The sequence below is a fragment of the Humulus lupulus genome, chromosome 6 (genome assembly GCF_963169125.1).
Source record: "Humulus lupulus chromosome 6, drHumLupu1.1, whole genome shotgun sequence".
Taxonomy (NCBI): Eukaryota; Viridiplantae; Streptophyta; class Magnoliopsida; order Rosales; family Cannabaceae; genus Humulus; species Humulus lupulus.
This window is the reverse complement of record NC_084798.1, coordinates 14232786-14258629: the sequence shown is the minus strand read 5'-3', so window position 1 is coordinate 14258629 and position 25844 is coordinate 14232786. Positions and strand designations below refer to the sequence as shown.

General features: G+C 30.4%; 1 protein-coding gene across 1 annotated transcript; it reads right to left on the bottom strand.

Moving 5' to 3' along the window:
• Nucleotides 1–15820: 15820 nt before the first annotated feature.
• On the bottom strand, nt 15821–21777 carry LOC133781703 (casein kinase 1-like protein HD16). Its single transcript, XM_062220771.1, has 16 exons — nt 21041–21777; nt 20417–20545; nt 20221–20294; nt 20047–20116; nt 19885–19940; nt 19442–19513; nt 19193–19287; nt 19004–19070; nt 18785–18914; nt 18467–18685; nt 18224–18366; nt 17347–17521; nt 17162–17252; nt 16568–16725; nt 16252–16440; nt 15821–16164 (listed from the first exon to the last, which is right to left on the bottom strand). Exons 1-16 carry the CDS (start codon nt 21458–21460, stop codon nt 16105–16107), a joined length of 2148 nt encoding a protein of 715 aa, XP_062076755.1. The 5' UTR covers nt 21461–21777; the 3' UTR covers nt 15821–16104.
• Between the last annotated feature and the right edge of the window lie 4067 nt (nt 21778–25844).

Genomic DNA, 25844 nt, shown 5'->3' with positions numbered 1-25844 from the left:
AGTCAAACAATTCAAACAGCACACAATAAGTTTCTTCCTTATAGCTCCACAGCACACAAACAAATTTTCCAGAACCTACTTCACTAAAACACACAGTTCTCAACCTTCTGTTATCACCGCAACACACAATTTTAATCTCAGAACCTACTTCACTATGGATGAATATTTAAGATATTCAAACTCCTCTAACAAAAATTTAATAATACTAAAACGAGAGATAAGATAATGTACGTACCTCTTGCAATTAATAGTCCTAGCTAGAAAATTTACTTCACTTTGCAATGCACTTTGCTATTAAATTCACAACCAACAAAATTGAATTAATTAATAAATAAGAAATTACTAAACAAATATCACTAAAAAATTGGATTAACAATAACTTATTCTTGCAATTTTAGAAACTTAAAAACCTCAAATGTGTTATTGAAATAGAAATTTTGAGGCAAAAATCTCTCTAGTTAAAACCACAACCTACAAAATTAAATTAATTAATAAATAGAATATTACTAAATAAATAAAAAAATATAATATATATAATCAACCTACTTCAATGTTAATAAAATATTTATAATATATTTATACAAATATATATAATTTTTTAATTAAATAATAATATAAATTAAAAAAATCATAAACATAAATATTTGAATTACTTATATCTATACATGCAATTTAGTATGTAAATTAAAATTAAATTATTTTCCTTATTTTAGATATATATATATATTAATACTTAATCAACCTAAAAAATTAATTAAAAAATCAACAATTTTCGGATTAAATAGTAAAAAAAAATTAAAAAACAGTAAATAATGTGGTATAATATCAATATCACAATTCTTAATGTCAAATTTTCACTAAAATTATTTTTCAAACTTTAAATAAATATTTCTAATATCCTAAAATTACCCAAAACCGCACTATTCACAAATACCCTAAAATCCCATCATTAACCCACTATATTTAAAGAAAATAAATAAAAAACATTATTCTTACTATTATACAGTAGTTAAATCTTAAAAACATACCTAAAAGTAATTTTTGTTGATGAAAATCAACCAAAAACGGAAGCCAAAATCGCCCAAAATCGCCTTGAAATCGCCTCTTTCCGCCTCTGGTTCGTGTGCTCGGGGAAGAAGAAGAGTGAAGAGGTTATATAAAAGGGAAGCCTCCAACGTCTCCCCTGGGAAGACGTGCACACTTCCAACGTCTCCCCTGGGAAGACGTGCCACATCGGACGTCTTCCCAGGGGAGACGTTGGAAGTGTGCACGTCTTCCCAGGGGAGACGTTAGAAGCCTAAAATTGTCAGATTTAATTATTTTATTTCGATTTTTAATTAATTATAAATAACATCTCCCACTACTTTTAATGACTTACACACTTAATCATAAACAATAACTTTTGATGACTTGCACACTTAGACTTTAAATATCCCTGATTAATTTTAATGTCTTACAAATTGGTGTAAGTCATCATAGATAGTCATTAAAAGTGAAAATTGTTGTAGTGAATGAGTACTCTATCATTTAACACTTGAGCCAAGCTATGAAGAAATCATCATTTCACTTCTTAACATAGAAGCTATAGATTTCATATCTATGATAAACACTCCCACTCAATTATACTACCAAATATTCAATATGTAAGTATAAGCTAGTCTATAGGGTAAGCTGGTAGCGAACAAATCAAAAGACTTGAATAATACAATTTTCAGAATATTAATCACTCAGAATTAAGATTTAATTGACATATGGTCAACGTTGTGATATGATTAGATTAGATAATAACGATACTTACTTATCTTGTCAATAATCAATATCGGTCCAGTCCAATGTAGCAAAATACATATGATCTTATCTACTTTGTCAATGTCTTGGATATGACATCACACCAGATGTGTAAGTAGATCTTATTGTAGATTACCCAATCAGTAAAAATCCAGTGTATTTATTTACTCTTATGACAAAATGGTTTTGAACATATAATTACAATTATAATCCAATGTGACCGAGTCACTATAATTGTAAATATACACATGTTCGAGATTTTATAAACGTTTGTATTAATAATATTTAATCATGTAATAAAACATGTAAACAACGCAATGTGATTTAACAAAATGGTTTCTACTACTTTATTGATAATAAATGAATTACATAAGAAATGTGGTTTTATGATAACTTTACAAAATAAAGTTATTTTACCACTTTTTATGTGCTACTTGTTGCTTAATTCTTGAGTTTTTAATTGATTTATTAAGTTTTAAAGTAATTTTGAATTTATTGGGTTTATTTTGATTTTATATATTTTTGTATGTTTTTATAGTTATTTTGTTGTAAAATATTGTAGTTAATTATTTGAATTATTGTTGTTTAATTTGAGGTAAAAAAATGTTGTATTATTGAACTAGAATGTTAAATATAAATTAAGTTATAATTAATATTTTCAAGAATTAACTTGATTTATTTTATAGTTGAAAATATTTTATTATGATTTATTTTATATTTATTTTGTAAGGAATTTATTGCATTTTTGTGTTTGAAAAGTAAGGAAAAGAAAGAAAATAGATGGCAAAACTGAAAACCAAGCCAATTGGGCCCGCCTGTTGCACTCCCAGCCCAGCCCAGCCCATGCCTCCACTCAGCTGCTCCAGCCTTCAACCCCTCACGAGCCGCCTGGCCCAGCAAACCCCAGGCCCATTTTTCCACCAGCCCAAACCAATGCCAGCACCCAACCTCCAGCCTTCAGCCTACGTTAATGCACACGTTCGTCTGCCTCTTACACGCCTGGGCCCATCTGCCAGGCCCAACGCCTGATGCACCCAGCAGCAAGCTTTCGGCCTAGCTGCCTGAGCACTTCTCAGCCCACCACGCCTGGCCCAACCTCCCAACAGCACCCTTCCACAGCTGCCAACACCTACCAAAGCCACCCTTTTTTGAGCCCAACAATTTCACCATTGTCCCCTTGTCTCAAAATACCACATTTTTACCCAAACTTTTCTACACATATTACATCACAACAAACGAGCTTCCATTGTTGGAACCTACAATAGAACTAATGATAGTATCAACTTAAATGACAAATGATGCAATGATAGGAATATCCAAATTTGAAAAGAAAAAAAAAATAGATATAAAAAACATGAATAGGTAACATGTTATTCTGATGTAAACATTCAAATTTGAAAGAAAAAAAAATAACTGATATGGAAACGTGAATGGGCATTTGGTACCCTGATGGGAATATCCAAATTTGAAAAAAAGAATCATATATGAAAATGTGATTGTTATTAGTTACTTAACACAAACAAGGAAAAAAATAGTCATGATATATTTTAAAAAAAATATAAAAAAAATTAATTTGATTTTTTTTATGTATAATAAAAAAAACAAACACAATAATAAAAAATTATAATAAATAATAAAATATTTTGAGTCAAAGGAAAGGTGACTTAATAAGAAGTTTTCTCTAAAAAAAATTAACAAAGAGAGAGGAGAAATAAGACGTAAACGAGAAGAGAGATTGAAGAGATAAAAACTAAAAATAGTAAAGTGAAAATGTATTTGTGATTTGAAATTGTAAAATTAAATTATGAAAAATAAACATTAACAATATAAAAACAATAAAATAGATTAAATTCCATTTTTAAAATTCTAAGTCAATATTGTATAATGAAACTAATATAAAAATAATCAAACAAAAAATACTTAAATAACTAAAATAATCTCCTAATTTAAATAAACTTAATTAAGAGTAAAATTACGACATAAACTAATTTTTATATATAAATATGGGAAACTAAATCCATAAAATTGATTTTTTTTTTTAAAAAAAAGCCATAAAATAAGTTCTTTTGAAGAAAAAAAATCATATTTTTTTGTAAACTTGTTAAAAAAAAACTCATAAAAGATGTAAATTTGGGTACAAATTGTAATATATTAAGCTTTTATTTTTTTATTATTTTATAACTTATTAGTAATTAAAGAAGATATTCATATAATTTTTTTAATAAAATTAATAACTATATTTTGAGCATTTTGTTATAATTCTATATAATAAAAAATTTTGCGGTAAAAATTAGTAAGATAAAACATTAAGTAGTTGTTTTTAGTGGCAAAAATCAGTAAATAATTAGTTATAAATAATAACTATTATAATCATTTGGATACAAATTTCGGTATAGTTAATTTATACAAATATATATACTTATTCGTAATCAAAGAAATTATTCCCATAATTTTTTTATATCAAATTATTAATAACTATAATATGTGCTACAAAAATGATTAATAACTATAACATGAGTAAGGGGATTTTTAAAAAATATGGCTTTTTAGCCATCAATGTGCAAAAATATGGGAGTTAAACTTTCTTTAATTTGTATGAGAAAATTTAATTAACAAAAACTTAGTTTATGGGAAAACTAATCTCATATTGGAAATCAAAATTAATCAAAATAAATGAGCAAAAGGAGGGGTACTATGGTAATTAATATAGTCAAAACTCCTTCAGCCAAGTCCATCTTCTCTTTCATTTTTCCCTAGCCGCCTCACCATCTCCACCATAGCCAAAACTGCTCCACTCGGCTGCCTCACCATCTCCACCATCATCTCCAGCCACCCTCCCTCACCATCTACCAAGAACACCCCAGCCACACCTCCGTGAAACCCAGCCACTCTTCCACTCGGCTGCCTCACCATCTCCCCCATCATCTCCGGCCAGCCCCCTTACCACCTGCCAAGAACACCCCAGCCGCACCTCCGTGAAACCCATCCAAGAACACCCCAGCCGCACCATCGACGAACACAAACTTAATTCGCGCATCTCTGCACGATTCCATTCACGAGCCCCCAAATCCAAAACGACGGGGATAGGCTGAGGTGAGGGATGTGCTGGTGGTGGTCGGAGGCGAGGAAGAAGGGTGGCGCTTGGGCTGTGTGCGATTTGTGGTGCTCAGAGCTGTGCAAAACAACGGGGATGGCTGGGTTTGCGACGGGGTTTTGCACGCATGGGATGGGGGTTTCTGGTGGTGGTTGGAGGCGAGGGAGGAGGTTGGTTCGTGGTCAGATCTGGTTTTTTTTCTGTCTTCAGATCTGTGGTAGCTGGTTACCTTCACGTTGTTTGTTTGTATATTTTAGAAGGTAACCGGTTACCTTCACATGCTGATGTGTGTGTATATTTATGGGTTTTATATGGTAACTGGTTACTTAGGTTACTAAATTATACTTACTCTTCTTTTTTTTCCTTTCAAATGTGATTTTTTTTTTCATTTCTAATATGAGTAACTCTTCACCCTCTTATGATAACTGGTTACCCCTCTTATAGCAGTAAGTTACTAATCTCATTGTAACTGGTTACTCCTCCTGATACATGTTATTTAACATCTAAGACTATTTTTTACATAAATGTGAAAAAACAAAAAAGTAACTGGTTACCCCTCTGGATAAATATTATTTAAGCTAGCTGTAGGATTTATTTTTTACATAACTTTGAAAAATCAATTAAGTAACTGGTTACCTTACCCAGGTTTTGAAAAAAAAAACGTACAATCTAAAAAAAAAGGAAAAAAAATGTTTACAATAAATAAAAAAAATAATAAACACAATTCATATGACAAAAAAAAATTACAAAAAAACCATGGAAAAATTTAATATAAAAATAGTTATATAAAATTAATATAAAAATATAAAATAAGCTAAAAAAAATATTCAAATTACAAACATACATTTCCAAATTAATAAAACTTGATTAAGAGTAAAAATATGGCATAAACAAACTTTTATACAAAAATATGGGAAACTAAATCCATAAAAGTGAAATTAAAAAAAAAAAGCCATAGATGAACTTTTCTTGAAAAAAAAACCATATTTTTGCACAATCTATTAAAATTCTCATATAACATGTAATTTTCACTACGAGTAATGGTGACAATTATAGCCAATATGATTACTAAACTTCACCTGGTAGCCGAATTCTTATAAGTTGTGAATGCGTTTGGGACACAATAAAAAACACACAGAAAAGATATATATAATAGTGTTTGAAATAATTTTGTTCTTCTAGTTTTTATTTGTAATTAAGTAATAATGGACGGACAAAAAGACGAAAAAATAAATCTGGAAAAAATAATTGATAGTACTTTATAAGTAAATAATTGTTCTAGTTACACATTGTATTCAATCAAATTTTTTAAACCATTCAGACGCATACGTCAAGAATTGATTATTTTAGTTGATTAAAATTTGTTCTTATTTTTAATAATAATTGTTATTTATTGAATTATTGTTAATCTTGGATGTTAATATATAATTTTTATTTGGTTGAACGTTGTGTTGTAAATGTATTGAAAGGAGACCTTAGAGATGTGAAGCTAAAGACATTGGGAGAAGATCTTTGAAATTATCCTAAAGACATTGGCACATTATCTCTTTTGATGACATTAAGAGATTTAATACTTAAATTACTTGAAAGCGAGCTAGACTAGCTTAAATATCATATTTACTAGGATGAAGATGAGGAAGTGATTAGTGAAAACACTACTCAACTTAAACTTGAAGACGATGATCAAATTGGCGAGGTTATAAAATTTTCTACTTTTGCAAAAGATGAGTTTGTGTCGTTTATTTTTAGAGAGTTTCATTCTTCCTTTCACGAAAAGAAGTTGAAAAAAAAATCTAGCGATCTAGCATTGAAAGTTGTTGACATTGAAGGTTATTCCATATCTTTACATTTGGCATTTGTTATGAAAACTTTGCTTCACAAATATGGAGATATTAGTAGAAACTATTATTCCCAAGAATTGAAGAGCATCGGGTTTTTATTTGTATGTAAAGTGATGAAAGAGATGCATACCACTTTGGTGATAGACATCACTAAACATCTTCTTCAACAATGGTATCACTACATAACAATAATAGAATGGGCTGGCTTCAAAGTGGATTTTCTAATGGCATCTCTAGAGAAGATCACAGGAGAATTCTACTATCAACAGCTAAGGTTGACGAAGACATTCCAACAATTCTAGATGAGAGGATAATTGTTCTACAGAAGAAGAAAGCTGATTGCAAAAGATTCCGCGAGTCTTCCTCAAAAGAGGAATCCGTGAAGGAGTGCTTGGAAGAGGCGCTGAAAGCCAAGTGGAAGCTAGCAAGCCAATTTGGTCTCCAATAATAAGCCTACTACTGTTTTGTGTTTGATAATAATATTATATTATGATGACGCGACTTTTGTAATGAATGTAAGAAAATCACTTGATCATTTTGGCTAAAGCCCAAGATTGCCAAGATCGCCTAACTTGGTTATGTTAGTCTCGCCAAGATTGACAGAAATAGCGACGTCCAAAAGATAAAACAGGCTCAGAGAAACTTGAACACCATTCTCTAGTCGCCTGTCATTTTGTATGGTTGATGGGTACCTATTTAAGCTCATGCAAGGTCGCCAAAGTACGGTGCAAAGCTCCAGTCACAAGCTGTATAGTCATAAGCCTGATGACCCCGCCCCCCCCCCCCCCCCCCCCCATGAGGCTCAGCTATGGTTGTCGTTGGAGCCCTCCTTGGCTCCTGACAAGGTCGTTGAAGTCTTCCCGGGCTCCTGTTATGGTCACTGGAGCCTTTGCCAGGGCTCTAGTCACTAGCTTCATTAAGGGTTATGGTCACTAGTTCTTGAAAGTAAGCGAATTGCTAGTTCCAGTATCAGTGAGTAGTCACAGAAGGCATAGCCACAACTTAATCGAGACTAGCGACTGCTAATCAAGTCACACCTTCGTACTTATCATCTCTCGGTTGAGCCCAATAGCGTAGGCATCCCTTAATGTCAAATACTCTCTCCATACCCAAGATAGCTAATATGTAATCAAAGCTTGCAAACTCATTCATCAATAAAAGTGATTAAGTGAACGCAGATCTCATTAATGGTCGAACAACTTTAAATCCCTTTGTTATTTATTATTCCATCTAGTAATCATCCATGTTGAGTATATTTTAAACACTTGAGTCCATTCTCATAAAACTTGTCAATATTTTTCTTTGAGAATCTGACGAGGTTATCCAAAAATGGAGTTAACCAAAAAATAAATCATGCGTCATGTATATATACATTTATTTATCCTTTTGCAAAACAATATTTAAAAATACATAAATATATATATATTTGAACAACTAATATTAAAATATTACCAAATTATTTTTATCATTCTTCTCCTCTTTAGTTATTTGGCAATGATTCAATAAAGAAGTCACGTAGAATACTTATAACATATTTCTGAACTTGCATTGCATGTAATGTAGGAAGTAATTCAGAACTAATTAGATTTAAGACCATACAAATCATTTAACATAAACATATCTGTGTGGCTGCAGCTAGAGAGACACCCCAACAAACAATTTTCTTTTGCTGCTGCAGCTAAATTCTTACAGTTTTTCTTGCATAAGACCATATAATATATTTTTTCAGTTTTTTTCTTTCTTTTTTCCCTTACTTATTTGTTCTTCTATTATTTTTTTTTTTACATTTTTTCTACTAATTTTTTCCTTCATCCTTTGTGTTTCTTTCTATTTTTTCATTATTATTATTCTTCTTCTTCATTTATCTATTTTTTCCTTGCATTTGTATTGTCTTAATTTTTTTCATATTTTTTTAGTTCTCTTTCTTTTTTCCTTATATTTTTTTCTTCATTTTTGTATTTATTATTTCCTCCTTTTATTTTTCATTTTTTTTATTTTTTAACACATATGAGCTTTTTTCTTTTCTTTTTTTTCTACTAATTTTTTCCTTCGTCTTTTTTTTTCTTTCCATTTTCCCATTATTTTTCTTCGTCTTTTCATTTTTATTCATTCATTTTTTTCCTTCATCATTTTTTTTGTTTAATTTTTTTTTCATATTTTTTTAGTTTTCTTTCCTTTGCTTTTTTTCTTCTTTTTTGTACTTATTATTTTCTCCTTCCATTTACTTTTTTTCACACATATATTTTAACATTACATAATTATTTTATTGTTTTATTATTTATTGTTATTATTGTAATTGTTTTTTTTTATAGTTTTTTCCATTATATGTAAAAAAAATTCAAATAAATTTTTTCAGCATTTTCTTTTTACTTTAACTCTTATTTGGAACATCCAAATTTGGAAAGAAAAACAATAAAAATATGAAAATGTGAATAGGTAACTAGTTACCCTGATGGAAACATTCAAATCTAGAAGAAGAAAAATTATATGAAAAAGTGAATGGGTAACCAGTTATCCTAGTGGGAACATCCAAATGTAGAATATATATATGAAAACTTGAAAGGGTAACTAGTAACCCTGATAGGAACATCCAAATTAAAAAAGAAAAAAAATAGATATGAATTTGTGAATGTGTAACCAGTTATGAGAACATTCAAATATGAATAGAGAAAAAATTTGATGAAAATGTGAATGGATAACCAGTTACCCTAGTGGGAACATCAAAATTTGGAAGAAGAAAAAAAAATAGCTATGAAAACTTGAATAGGTAACCAATAACCATGATAGGAATATCCAAATTTGAAAAGAAAGAAAAATAGATATAAAAAACATGAATGGGTAACCAGTTATACCCTAATGTAAACATTCAAATTTGAAATAAAAAAAATAACTGATATGAAAATGTGAATGGGTATTTGGTTACCCTGATGGGAATATCCAAATTTGAAAAAAAAATCATATATGAAAATGTGATTGTTATTAGTTACTTAACCCAAACAAGGAAAAAAATAGTCATGATATATTAAAAAAAAATGTAAAAAAAAAATAGAGCAAAAAAATTAATTTGATTTTTTTATGTATAGTAAAAAAAACAAGTACAATAATAAAAAATGATAATAAATAATAAAATATTTTGAGTTGAAGGGAATGTGACTTAATAAGAGCACTCCCAATGGATGCTCTACTCTATCCTTTAAAATCCCTCTTCAAAACACACATTTTTCTATTTTACCTCTAAGTTTTACATTACACCATACATCAGATTCTCTATTTTTTTCTCTATATTATTTAAATATTATTAATTTTATGATTTTATTAATTTTAAATATTTTCAATCACTTTCAATAATATCTCTATTTCTTACAATAATATTTATATATCTTTTAATACTTGCAATATTTATCTATGCATAATGTCAAATATAATAATATTTTATTTTTAATTAATCCAAATTTATAAAATAAGCTAAAATATATTTTCCTTACAACATTTAAATATTTTATTTTTTATTGATTTCAAATATTTATCTAACTATTAATAATATTATTATATATCTTAATATTTACATTAATATTTATTTCAAATATTTATATAACTAAAGATATTGAAAGATTTGTTATGCAAAAATCTATGGTAGAGAGAAAATATATATATTAGAGTATATATATTAAAAAAAAGAAAAAAAAATATAATTTAAATAAATTAATCATAACTAATTTTTTGTTGTGTTGCTAGTTTCAATTAATATAAAATAACTAAAAAAAGACATTCAAATAAAAAAAAATGGAAGTAGAGCTTGAAGGAGACAAGGAGAGAGAGAAAGTATGAGAAATTAATAAAAAAATAATTTAGAGTATGAATAGATTAAATTTATTTAAATTAAATTTTTTATTTTATTGTTTATATTATTGATTATGTATATATGTATAATTTGTTTTTAGATTAAAAATATCTAGAGAAAATAATTAAAATATACTTAACTCAAAATATTAGGTTTACAATTCTATATATTTTGAATATTTATTTAATTGAAATATATTAATTTTTTAATTTAATGTAATATTTAAAAAATCATATATTATACGAATTATAATATAAAAAATATCAGAAAGATGCAAATACAATTTATATAAATAGAAGTGCATTGAAGTTTTCTTTCAAAAAATAAATTGTAATTGTAACACATCCTTTGTATGTGTTTTTTCTACTACTATTAGGAAAGAATCTTGTATTTATATTGTGTTGAGTAAAAGCTAAAATACCTAAAGTTTTCAAATTAAAGTGTTGTACTTTTATATCCAATTTGTAAATTATATTATATTATATTATATTATATTTTAATTTATTGTATTAGTATAGATAATATAGCATATTAAATTTCACAATCTCTAATATATTCTTATTAATTTTATATATATAAATATATATATCAATTTATTTTATAAGTATAATCTATTATTATTTTTCAAATATTTTTTTATTATAATTTTTATTAGGGTAGGTTACTTGTGTGAACCATATATCTATAGCAGAGTTGGTCAAAATGTCAGCTGTTTGATCAATCAATCTTCTCTCTAACAAAAAAGTGCAAATCCAAGCTCTATATGCTTTGTTCCTGTATCAGAATATTACTTATAAGCTTTTGATCGCTGGAACAACTTATGTTTGCAATGATGAATAAAACAGAAACATCATTACAAAAATAAGCATCTCTCTGTTTTTGACACATCAATGTAAATTCAAACACAATATCAGTGACAGGAAAACTAATACAAACTAATACTACAAATCGGTAACTATTTTTGTAACTCCAAAATATGTCACATTTGGGCACATACATGAGTCCAATTTTGTGACTCTCAATAATATATTACAAGGTGTGACAAATCACATTATGCCACCTTATTTAATCTAACATTATATTATTTAAAATAATATAAAGATCCTTGAGCCCTACTTGTAGCCGCACCCTTGTCGGTGTTGCAGAACTTAGGCACCAACTTCGAGTCTCGCCATCGATCTGTCAAGTGAAGAAGAAGATGAGATCCCATCGAAGCTGCTTGGTTGCCCAGGTTATGTTGTCTCCGGCCATCGCCCAAGCCCCACGCCGACCTCCAAGCTTCGACAGGACAACAACCACATGCAGAAAGAAATGGAAGAAGACAATGGTGAAGAAGAAGAAAAAGACGGAATGATTTAGTTTAGGGTTTGGATTTTAAATTTAGTTTTAATTTATTTTTTTAGTTTCAAAACATTTCAAAAGTAAAAAAAATTATTTTATTTTAATTAAGTTTTTTTGTTGTTATTTTGATTATTAAATTAGTTTTTAGGATTTTAAAAATAAATAAAATTATTTTATGAAATTATTTTTAAAAAGCAAATTATTAAATGGTTTTTTAAAATGATTTTAAAAACAAATAAAAATGGATTAATCTGACCCTTACACGTATACTCAGAAATACACTGATGGAACTTAACGAAATTACTATTTTATGGACTTTGGGACTTTACCCACTAAAAAAAATATTGGGTCCATACTGAATATTTTCCTTAAATATTAGGTACTTATACCGCAAATATCCAAAAAAACAAATAAAGTAAATTAATAAACTCTTTCCTCGCTGCAATAAATTATTCTTTTTTGTAATTATTTATCATGTATGATGATTATTTGTGAATTGCAGAAATAATATTACTAAAATATATTAGTGATATATCTATTTTATTAGTTTTAAACAAACTTTAAATCATACTTTTTTTTTTCGCATTTGACACAGAGGTTAATGATTCTTTGCACAAGGACAAAGAAAAGTGAAATATATCACAAGATAAATCAAACAAAAATAAATGTATTTGCTTGCAATAGTTTAAAAGTGAAGAATATATAAAAGAAAAAGGGAACTCTGACAACAACAACAATTTTAAAAAAAAAATTATTTAGAAAATTCCTTGCTTGCATATTAATAAATCTTTCAATAAGGACAGAGAAAAAGAGAAATCTAATAGGAAAAGAAAAACACAAAAAGAAATTCCTTGCTTCAACTATATAGTTACAAATAGAGCCTCCAAATAATTCCTCATATTTTTGTGCCTCTAAATAATTTGGGTCGAGCCAGGCAGACCCATAGGCACGGCCCATGTCGTACCGTGTCGAGCCCAACTAAGGGGATGGGATGGGAGGGGAGGGAGTTACGCAAAAATTCATAGAAACCGGCGGCAATGGAGAGTCTAAGATACGGTTCGCCCGTAGCATAGAGATGCCAGATATAGATTCTTCGCCCACTTATCCTGCAAACAAAACCAAAATCCGGTTCAGAAGATCGTCCACAGCACTCGTTCATCTAGAAATGATCCATGTTAAGTATATTTTAAACACTTGAGTCCACTCTCATAAAACTTGTCAATATTTTTCTTTGAGAAACTGACGAGGTTATCCAAAAATGGAGTTAACCAAAGAATAAATAATAAACACAATTCATATGACAAAAAAAAATTACAAAAAAACCATGGAAAAATTTAATATAAAAATAGTTATATAAAATTAATATAAAAAAATAAAATAAGCTAAAAAAAATATTCAAATTACAAACATACATTTCCAAATTAATAAAACTTGATTAAGAGTAAAAATATGGCATAAACAAACTTTTATACAAAAATATGGGAAACTAAACCCATAAAAGTGAAATTAAAAAAAAAAGGCCATAGATGAACTTTTCTTGAAAAAAAAACCATATTTTTGCACAATCTATTAAAATTCCCATATAACATGTAATTTTCACTACGAGTAATGGTGACAATTATAGCCAATATGATTACTAAACTTCACCTGGTAGCCGAATTCTTATAAGTTGTGAATGCGTTTGGGACACAATAAAAAACACACAGAAAAGATATATATAATAGTGTTTGAAATAATTTTGTTCTTCTAGTTTTTATTTGTAATTAAGTAATAATGGACGGACAAAAAGACGAAAAAATAAATCTGGAAAAAATAATTGATAGTACTTTATAAGTAAATAATTGTTCTAGTTACACATTGTATTCAATCAAATTTTTTAAACCATTCAGACGCATACGTCAAGAATTGATTATTTTAGTTGATTAAAATTTGTTCTTATTTTTAATAATAATTGTTATTTATTGAATTATTGTTAATCTTGGATGTTAATATATAATTTTTATTTGGTTGAACGTTGTGTTATAAATGTATTGAAAGGAGACCTTAGAGATGTGAAGCTAAAGACATTGGGAGAAGATCTTTGAAATTATCCTAAAGACATTGGCACATTATCTCTTTTGATGACATTAAGAGATTTAATACTTAAATTACCTGAAAGCGAGCTAGACTAGCTTAAATATCATATTTACTAGGATGAAGATGAGGAAGTGATTAGTGAAAACACTACTCAACTTAAACTTGAAGACGATGATCAAATTGGCGAGGTTATAAAATTTTCTACTTTTGCAAAAGATGAGTTTGTGTCGTTTATTTTTAGAGAGTTTCATTCTTCCTTTCACGAAAAGAAGTTGAAAAAAAAATCTAGCGATCTAGCATTGAAAGTTGTTGACATTGAAGGTTATTCCATATCTTTACATTTGGCATTTGTTATGAAAACTTTGCTTCACAAATATGGAGATATTAGTAGAAACTATTATTCCCAAGAATTGAAGAGCATCGGGTTTTTATTTGTATGTAAAGTGATGAAAGAGATGCATACCACTTTGGTGATAGACATCACTAAACATCTTCTTCAACAATGGTATCACTACATAACAATAATAGAATGGGCTGGCTTCAAAGTGGATTTTCTAATGGCATCTCTAGAGAAGATCACAGGAGAATTCTACTATCAACAGCTAAGGTTGACGAAGACATTCCAACAATTCTAGATGAGAGGATAATTGTTCTACAGAAGAAGAAAGCTGATTGCAAAAGATTCCGCGAGTCTTCCTCAAAAGAGGAATCCGTGAAGGAGTGCTTGGAAGAGGCGCTGAAAGCCAAGTGGAAGCTAGCAAGCCAATTTGGTCTCCAATAATAAGCCTACTACTGTTTTGTGTTTGATAATAATATTATATTATGATGACGCGACTTTTGTAATGAATGTAAGAAAATCACTTGATCATTTTGGCTAAAGCCCAAGATTGCCAAGATCGCCTAACTTGGTTATGTTAGTCTCGCCAAGATTGACAGAAATAGCGACGTCCAAAAGATAAAACAGGCTCAGAGAAACTTGAACACCATTCTCTAGTCGCCTGTCATTTTGTATGGTTGATGGGTACCTATTTAAGCTCATGCAAGGTCGCCAAAGTACGGTGCAAAGCTCCAGTCACAAGCTGTATAGTCATAAGCCTGATGACCCCCCCCCCCCCCCATGAGGCTCAGCTATGGTTGTCGTTGGAGCCCTCCTAGGCTCCTGACAAGGTCGTTGAAGTCTTCTCGGGCTCCTGTCATGGTCACTGGAGCCTTTGCCAGGGCTCTAGTCACTAGCTTCATTAAGGGTTATGGTCACTAGTTCTTGAAAGTAAGCGAATTGCTAGTTCCAGTATCAGAGAGTAGTCACAGAAGGCATAGCCACAACTTAATCGAGACTAGCGACTGCTAATCAAGTCACACCTTCGTACTTATCATCTCTCGGTTGAGCCCAATAGCGTAGGCATCCCTTAATGTCAAATACTCTCTCCATACCCAAGATAGCTAATATGTAATCAAAGCTTGCAAACTCATTCATCAATAAAAGTGATTAAGTGAACGCAGATCTCATTAATGGTCGAACAGCTTTAAATCCCTTTGTTATTTATTATTCCATCTAGTAATCATCCATGTTAAGTATATTTTAAACACTTGAGTCCATTCTCATAAAACTTGTCAATATTTTTCTTTGAGAATCTGACGAGGTTATCCAAAAATGGAGTTAACCAAAAAACAAATCATGCGTCATGTATATATACATTTATATATCCTTTTGCAAAACAATATTTAAAAATACATATATATATATATATTTGAACACTAATATTAAATTACCAAATTATTTTTATCATTCTTCTCTTTTTTAGTTATTTAGCAATGATTCAATAAAGAAGTCACATAGAATACTTATAACATATTTCTGAACTTGCATTGCATGTAGGAAGTAATTCAGAACTAATTAGATTTAAGACCATACAAATCATTTAACATAAACATATCTGTGTGGCTGCAGCTAGAGAGACACCCCAACAAACAATTTTTTTCTGCTGCTGCAGCTAAATTTTTACAGGCTACAACAACCCCTTTTACAGATACAATGAGGAACCCAACTAAGGGGCTGGGATGGGATGGGATGGGAGGGGAGGGAGTTACGCAAAAATTCATAGAAACCGGCGGCAATGGAGAGTCTAAGATACGGTTCGCCCGTAGCATAGAGATGCCAGATATAGATTCTTCGCCCACTTTTCCTGCAAACAAAACCAAAATCCGGTTCAGAAGATCGTCCACAGCACTCGTTCATCTCTACAAGTAAATAAGGTTTTTTTGTACGGTACCTTAACATGTGTGCTCGGAAATTGAGAAGTACGCAAAGTTTCCTGAGTTTCATCCCCGGGTTTACGCCTGGGAATGCTAAGAATAAGGGCAGATTGGTCCCAAGTTGCAGCAATCGATGTTATGCGGTAACCATTATCCCAACGTCTGTGAATTCCCTCACTTGGGTAGAGAAAATCAAGCTCTACAACCTATATGAAAAATGTGGTCCAAATTGGGACCCAATATAAGAAAGTGGAAGAAACAAACATTAAATAAACTAAACATATTAGGAGGAATTGCAAGAACTAAGATAAGGATGGGTAGAGCTAGCTTCACCTGATCACTGAAGCCAGCATTGCGAGACATAACAACACCCCATCGGCTCCCAGCAGTTGCCATAGAGGTCACGTGAAAGCCTTCCCTCCATTTCTTATTGATCCACTTGAAGGGAAAAGAATCACTTACTTTGTAAGACTGTTGAGAATATAGAGTTCCTGTAACATAGAAGTGCAGAGTTAAGTACAGCCACATCTTACAAACGTATTAAAATACTTGTAATGTGTCTGCATGTCTTCTTAAAAAATTTGGGGATAGAGTGAATAGATAAGAGGTGTAACAAGCTCAATTATATCCCTTGTAAAACTGGGATTCAACAACAAGCCTTTTCAGCTAGGAAGAAAAAGGTCCTGCTATGCCAACCTGAACTTCATACATTGCAGGACACTTCCGCCAACAAATCTCAGATAAGAACAGTTCTAACAGATTAATAAAAATGTATAATGCAATGAACAACATAACTGGTCAACAGATTTAGTCTCACAAAATAATCTTACAGCTCTTTAAAAGAGCAAAACCTCAATGAAAATATTAACTGGCAATGACAAGAGTAGTAAAAGGCTAAAATAACTAAAGAAGAAAGAAAAAAACTACCTTTTGACATCACAACAAGCGAGCTTCCATTGTTGGAACCTGCAATAGAACTAATGTAATAGTTCTTCTCCCATTGTTCCATAATCCATTCCTGTATATTTGAACAGAAAGTCAATTTGATTGTTCCTGGAAAGTATCCAATCCAAACATGGCTATCAAAAGTAAGTACACAAACAAAAATATACCTTATGTAAAAAGAAGGGTGATAGTTCATAAACTTGGCTTGTAAAGCCAGTCCCAGCATCCATAATAAGAGCCCAGAGATTGGAACAAGATGACACACAACTTATAAGTAGGCCATCTGCAACACCTTTCTCCACATGTTGAGCCAATCTTGCATCAGCCACATTGTAATGGTACCTAATTACACAATGATAAACAAGTTATCAGGCAAAACACAAATAGAAAATATAACTTGCATACACAATGCGATACAACCCACAGCAGACATTACTCCACCGACTCATTTTTCTTTTTTCCATCTCTTTTTTTGTGGGGTGTGTGCATGCGGACACGTGGATGTACATCCTTGTAGTGAAACAAAGTACATTAACATATACAGTAGTTAATTTAAAATTAATATCATCCATAATTAAGGATATGAGGAGAGCTAGTGCTTTGCAAAAAGGTGGTGCAGTAGTAAAGTCCACATCCTAAATGTTACAACAATCTCATCAAATAATAAGATGTGGGTGTTTTGCAGAGGCAGGAACCTCCAAAAAAAAAATACGAGACAACATCAAGGTAAAAGTGGAAGGCTCCCTTGAAAAACATAATATAGCTGACTTATCATAAATATTCCTTTAGTTTCTAGAAAACAAATTGCAAAAAGCAAAAATATATATTGTGAAATTTCAGAAACCTAGATGAATTTAATTAAACCCTATAAAAGTGAACATACCAGTTTGCTAACAAAAAGAAAGTTGTATATGGTTCCAATCCAAGCATTTAAAAATTAACAGAAAGAAATATGGGCAGAATACTGCTAGTAATATCAACAGAAATGACAAATGATACTACTTCAAGGGTAAAAAAAAATAACATAACATTCAAAAAATGCACCTCTGTTTCATTGGCTGGCGAGCATTGTAAACTGAAATCCATTGTGTCGCTGGAACTCCTAGACGAACCTTCTTCCTTGGTTGCCCATCATCATCTTCCTCAATATTCAATCTACCCCGTTTTTGTCCAACTTGGCTAATAATCTAACAATAATTACATTGAAATAAGAGCATAAATATGGTATACTTAATAAGCATGTGTTAAAATGAGCAAAATTTCATCGACGTGTATACACTATTTTACCTTTTGAGCACCATCAATTTTAAGTGGCCTACCAGCAGGATTTGATCCTATCAAACCTTCAAATAAAGATATTAATTTTGAATAGTTGGGCTCTTCATCAAATTTCATGTTAACCACAATCTCCAGAAACTGCTTCAGAGGTGGAGGGCAGAAGCAGCACAACATTTCAGGAGAAGTTGCCATCTTTTTCTTGCAAACTAAAAATGATTTGTTATCACCCTGCGAAGTGAAAAGGCCATAAAGAAAGACGATAAATACATGCATAGCAAAAACAGAAAAAGAAACAGAACAAATATATAACATCAATATATAGTGTACCTGATAGCCCTGCCATGGTAACCTCCCTCGTAGAAGAAAAATTAGTGTATATGCTAATGATTCCAGATCATCTCTTCTACTAGCAGTTCTTCCCAAGTGAGCATGAACACTAGCATATCGGACAGTTCCTCTGGGAATTGAACAGAAAGAAAATTATTAATCAAAGTTGAAACAGCTACATGGAAAACTATAGCCTAAAAACTGCAATTCTTAATTCACCTAAACATGTCAGGACGCTGATCATATTCAACATGCTGGCCATTAGAGCTGTCTTTCCACTTTGTTGCTGAAATATCATGCAATCACATCAAAAACCAGAAGATTATAAAAGTAAACAAAAGAATTGAAAAAAAAAACAAAAATTAATGAAACAAAAATAAAATATAAATATTAAATGAATTTACTTGCCTAATCCAAGATCAACAAGAAATAACTTCTTCTCCTGTGCCGTTGATGGCTGACCAAGTAAGAAATTCTCTGGCTTGACATCCCCATGCACATAACTGACCAAAACAGAAAGGTTAATTCAAATTTTACTAGTTAGAAGAAAGGAAAAACAAAACCTTTGAAAGAAATGAATAGGAAGACCTATGCCCCCTTCCACCCCCAAAATTAAAAAACAAACATACACACACAGAAAGATGTACATTCACATACCCTCTTGAATGCATCTTCTCTAAGATTGATAGGGACTCTACGGCAATACAGGCCACCATTTCAGTAGACATCCTGTATATATGCACCAGTGCAATAGATTTGAGTCAATAATACATTATACATTTAAAAGTAGGCCTCCCAACTGGAAGTATAGTACTAATCACTCCAGATTTTCTACCAAACACAATCAGTTTACACCACAAACAGCCTTGAACAAGCCCTATCACACAGAACGCGCCTTTTCAGTTTATAATGATGCACATTGGCAGCCCATACATCGACCTCACTTTGGCTTGAATGCACTTAAAAGATTTAGCAAATTAATGATACTTGTGTTCATTTGAAAATATTTGGTTTCTCATAACCACATATTAGATCTATGGATAAAGCCTAATGTGTAATATGAATATACAAGAAAATGCTTGATAATCTTGAATACTTACGCCTGCCCTGAAGTGTTCCATACATCCCATAAGCTGGGACCTAGCATGTCCATAACCTACAGTGACATATTGCACAAACATAGTTTCATAAGTAAATCATAACGGAAAGAAGAAAAGAAAAAGAAGAAAGCACAGTAGGCAAAAAAAAATATATCAGCATACCATAACATAGTAATCGCCCTGTCTTCCTTTATAGTGCACTTTAGGTACTCCGTGACTACCACCAAGGGTGCTGTTTAACAAAAATTAACATCAATTTACGACCATTCACTAAATATATGTATTTGCGAGCTATATGTCATCATAGAGAAAGAAAAAAGAAGATAGAAAACCCACTTGTAGACTTGCCACTCGTAGGGAGGGCCATAATTACAGCCTTTGCTGTTCCTATGCTCAAATTTTAGAGCAACCTGATCAGGTAAAAATTAAAAACAAAACAAAAGGTTAACTTCAAAATAAACATGAAACTCGATTATGAAAATTATAAGGTTCTTCAAAAAAAAAAAAAAAGTGAAATTTGGGCTCAACTAACCTCCATTGCTCCCGGACCGCTTGAGCGATCATTTCCCCCTGAAACACGACGGCCAACAAAAACCTGCCCAAACCCACCTTTACCCAACTTCCTGTCTACCTTGTAGAGAGGTGAACCTCCTACTTGAACCTTAGAAAGGGAAAACATACAAAAAATTTCAATAGAAAATCAAGAATACAGCATAAGAGAATTTTAATAATAACAAAATCTATCGTTTTCTCCTTGTATTAAATTCAAACAATACCGAACAACTATTTACTTAGCCTGTAGCACACTTTATAGCAGCTTCTCTAAGATGATATAAGCAACTTATAAAAAAAAACAAACAAAACTGCAGAATGCATACACCCAAAAGGGAACACAATCAACCATGCTTTTAAGCACAAGCACGTATGAGAAAAGATCATTCCAACCGAGCCCACAAGGTCAAAAAACAAGCGTTAGTCAAGAGTATTTTCATCAGAAGTAACATAAACCATGGAGATTTTCTCCAACAACTGCTGACAAACAAAACTTTAGCAAAACAAATACAGTTGTCAATAAATAAAGCACCCAGAATAAACAAGAATAAAAACAAGAAAAACACGAAGAAAATGAAAGTTTTAAGGGAAAAACACAACGTACTTTCTCAGGAAATGGCACAGTCTCATCTTCTTTCCCAGCAGCCTTATTGGCACTCAAACCACCACTTTCATCACCCATAACTGCTTTATCGTCTTCTTCTTCCTCCTCTTCTTCTTCTTCCTCTTCCTCCTCTTCTTCTTCTTCTTCTTCTTCTTCTTCTTCTTCTACCACAACCTTCTCCTCGTCCTCTTCTAAAGGCTCCGAATCGCTCTCCTCCTCTTCCGATATAACAATAACCTGATTCTCCTCCTTCACCTTCTTCCTAGCCGCCAATCCGGTCTTTGGCCTCGCCAAGGCCTTGGCGGCTTCTCTAGCAACAGCGGCTCGAGTCTTAACGTAATTTCGCAGAGGAGGCGAGTTCGATCGCTTCTGGGCTACCCTAGCGCGACCTCGGCGAACTGCCCTGCGAAGCTCCGGCATTTCTCAAACCCATAAAATAATTGGGAGACGACGGAAACCTCGACGCTTCGACCATTATCTCAATCGAACGAAGCTTCCACACAATCAGTCATGGCGATGTACAAAAGAAAAAGAAAAACAAGAAAATCGTGGCCAGATGAAGCCGATAATGAAGACGAATTTGGGCGATGGATCGTCAAGATTGGGAATCGATTTGGGGGAAAATGATGAGAACAAAAATTAGGGTTTGCGGTTTCTGATGAGAGAGAGAAACGAAAGCTAAAGACTCCCAATAGTGGGAGGATGGACTCTTGCGAAAAAGACAAAGAGGAACCCAACGAGTAAGAATTTCAGATTTTTTTTTTTTTTACATATAAATAATAATATATATATATAGTGGGACCTTTTCTAGGTTTTTAGAGATTTTTTTTTTAAGGCTTCACTTCCAAATTTGTAATAATATTCTCTCAAAAAAATATTGTAATAATATTCCTTAAAAAATTAATTTTAGATAAGAATATAATTTAATATTTGTTAGAGTTTTTTTTTATTGTTAAATTGTTTGAAATTCAGCCATGTAAGTTTTAGTACTAGGTCAAAATAATTATCAACTTTAGTTGTAAGTATCATAGGTAAGATTTTTTGTTTTTTTTTAAAGGGAATATCATATCTAAGCTTCAACTAATATGACAATTAGAGTAAATATAAAGTTGATTTTGAAAGTATAATTTTATTAAACATGTGGAGTGGACTAGAAAGTAAGGTTCGTTTTTAGCACCAAATTTTTAAAAAAAAATTATTATACTAATATTCCTAAAAATAAAATAGATTATGCATATTACTCAATAATATATTCACGTATATTATAATATTGCATGGAAAATATATAGATTATTTTAATTATTATATTCAAAATTTTAATTAATATGAAAATGTGTAGATATTATACTTAATTAATTATTTAAAAATTATAGTCTATCGGATTAGTAATTAGCGACTTATATTTTTTTCCTTATCAATAAAGCATTCATATATATATATATTAGATTTGATTCACTTATACAAAGTACTCCGAAATTTAGAACTTTCTTTTACTAAAACTCAAGAGTTAAGCTCTGATACTAAATTTGTTATAGGTTTTATTAAAGTCAAACTTTCGACGTATCTAAAATCTAAATATTAGTATCATAATTATTTATTGTATTAGATTCATTAATTTGTAAAGTCGTCAATGATTTGGTAGGCCTAGTTATTATATCTTGTTAATTATTGCATACAGAATATTAAGAAGATATGCTCGGAATGGTAGGAGATTGTTAATTAAAATGAAAATTATGTAGGTCCCACTAATAGTCTCATTTTATTTAGTGGAAAAAATCATGTTAATCTGGAACGAGATGCATTATGAGGCTAACATGTATATTTTTTTTTATTAGTTGCTGACATCTTGATGTAGCGTTTAAAAATAAAATATCATTTGGACTATGCGAGTATTTCAAGCGTGTTTATTTAATTATTTTTATGTTGACTATAAAAAAAATTAATCAATAAAGTATTTATACCACTATTCTCTTTAATGGCTTTTACGTTGAACTATGAAAAGACAAAACTAATTAAGAAAATATTTCTAATTAGATAGTATTTTATTTATTATCAATGAAATTGTTAAATTGCTTAATAATGCTACGAATACTTTACTGTTTAAAAAATTATCATATTTTACATTTTATAAATATCTTAAAAAGTATTGTATTTAAATCTTTAAAAAATATTATTTTATTTTTAGAAATAAAACTCCTTTCCAAAACTATTTAAAAATGATAAATATTATTTTGTCTCATGTGTTGTGCAAAAGTTAACAATCGAACCATCTGTTTTGCTAAATGAAAATTTGGACTATGTGTGTTTGCAAAATCAAACAAAATAATAACCTGAGCTCGATTTTGGTCAAACTTTTTTTAAAATATGACCAAAATACCCTAGAATGACATTGATAAATCCTTCTAACATATAATTGTGGTGTCCTAACGTAATTAGTTCTAAACATATTGAAGAATAACTACACTAAAATATCTACACCATTTAGTTTAAAGAAGAAGAAATCAAATTATTTAATGTATCGAGGTGTATTATTGATGAATGCATATACATAAGAAATTAAATTAAAAATTGACTTGAAAGAAATTAATATATAATTCATTACAGTTTTTTATATGTTAACATATAAGAACTGATTCAAATTTTGGTTGGGGAGATGCATTCTTCATTTTTTTTTCATAACAATTTCTTTGGTTGATCCAAATTTGTACCTATAAGTCTTGTCTTTGCTTTCACTTCCTGGATCCAAAATTCTCATTTTTTCTAATACTAAAATCTTTAAATACATGTTAATTGTTAAAGAGTATTATAATTTTGTTTAGACATGTGGCCCTTCTTTATTATAGATGTTAAAAAAATGATATAATAATTGTTAAGATTGTTTAACCCAAATTTGGATATGGTGACAGGGTATTTGAAGATGATACGTGGCAGTAAACGACATCAAATTCTGAGAGCTGGTCGAGATAAGATAGCAGCTCGAATAGGTTTTACCAGCATAAAGAACTCCAGCCTGATTTGCCCAAAGTTGAAAACTCATCAAGTATGTTGCTCGAATAGAAGGAAACTGGTAACATCCTATGAAGTTGCTTGAGGAGATGCCTACTCAAAGGACAAGTCATTTAACCATGATTATCTGGATTTCACGAGATATTACGAAATATATCAAGATATTTATGTAACTGATATTTAAATGTATTTTTCCAATATTATTTGAATTTGTAATTAGTTGTAACAAATACACACTACACGTGTAGGGCCTAGATCATATTTTGTAGGGCCCATAGCCCACTAAGAGAATCTATAAATATGGATCTCTCATTGTCATTATTTTCATAAGCTCAATACGCATTTGACATGCAAATCACTGTCGAATTGTATTCTTTCTCAAGCTTAGGATACTCAGTTGAATCTTATTTTTCTTGATCTTGAGTCTAAGACTTTCTTGATTAACTCTTAGGGTCAAACCACTATAAATTATTTGTGTCATTTTACGTGATTTCAGTTCATTTAATTATTGTTGTTTATACTGACACAGTGTCGTTGACCAAAACACTGGTCAACAAAGAGAATTCATGTATTTCAATAGTCTATGTCGTAAAGATTCATTGCGATAAATTATTGAATACACAAAAGACTATTTAATCATATTTTTTGTTTCTTAACAAGGTATCGAAGTCATTTGATCAACCATCTTTTTTCGTTGACTCCTTTGGTATTTTGATGGTGTCTATGTCGTTTTCTCTTATTACGTTTACTCATGCAATTTTGGACAAGCTTGATGACCAAAACATTCTCCTCTATAAACAACAATTCTATGATGTTATCCATGCTCACATGCTTCAAAGCTATTACACCAAATAAGGTTTCTTTTATGATGCTAATGCTTAGCTTGCTAAGATTAATCTTGTATTACTTTGTTGGAATCACAATGGTCAACTTATTTTTTCTTGATTACTTTCTTTTATGACTTGTTTTGTCATGTGTGCAATCTTCTATATTAAATCTGGTTTATGCTAAATTTATTGAACTTCAATTTGACTTACCAATAAAAATTATCCAATCAAATTGGAGGAATACAAAACTTTTTATTGACTTTCTTGATCAAATAAAGTTGTTTGCAAACCTTTTTATCCTACAACCCATGAACAAAAAATGGGATGGGTGAAGCCCAAGACAGATAAAGAAAAAAAAATTAATTTTCCAATTTTTACACATAAAATGATATTTTTTTTTAAATATAAGAGCTTTTTTTAAAGTAAAAAATTATATTTTTCTAAAATTTGAGTGCCCTTTAGGATTAGAGCCCTAAGTGTGGGCCTAGCCCGCCTATACTCACGCACGGGGTCCTGAATTTTGGTTAGAATAATAAATGTTATTTTTTAAAATATTATATTGTATAATTTGATGATATGTTTATTACTACCAAAAAGAAGTCTAAAATATGTTTTTTTTTAAAGAGAAAGTATTAAAAAAAGGGTTAATTACATCTTCTACCGTAATCTAAAAAAAAATTCGTTTTATACGGTAATGTTAACAAATTACAAAAATACGGCATTCACTACCTACCACCCGTGTGTGTATATATATATATATTAACCCTTTGTTTTACTTTTTTATTTCAATTTTTAATAAGAATTAGGTATATCAAATAATATAATAATAAAAGTAATAATAATTATAGTTACTACCTTCAATAAAATAAAATAAAATAAAGTAATTTATTTTATTTAAAATAAATATATTTATTAATATTTATACAATTACTTAAAAAATAAATAAATATTTATACAAATTACAAATATAC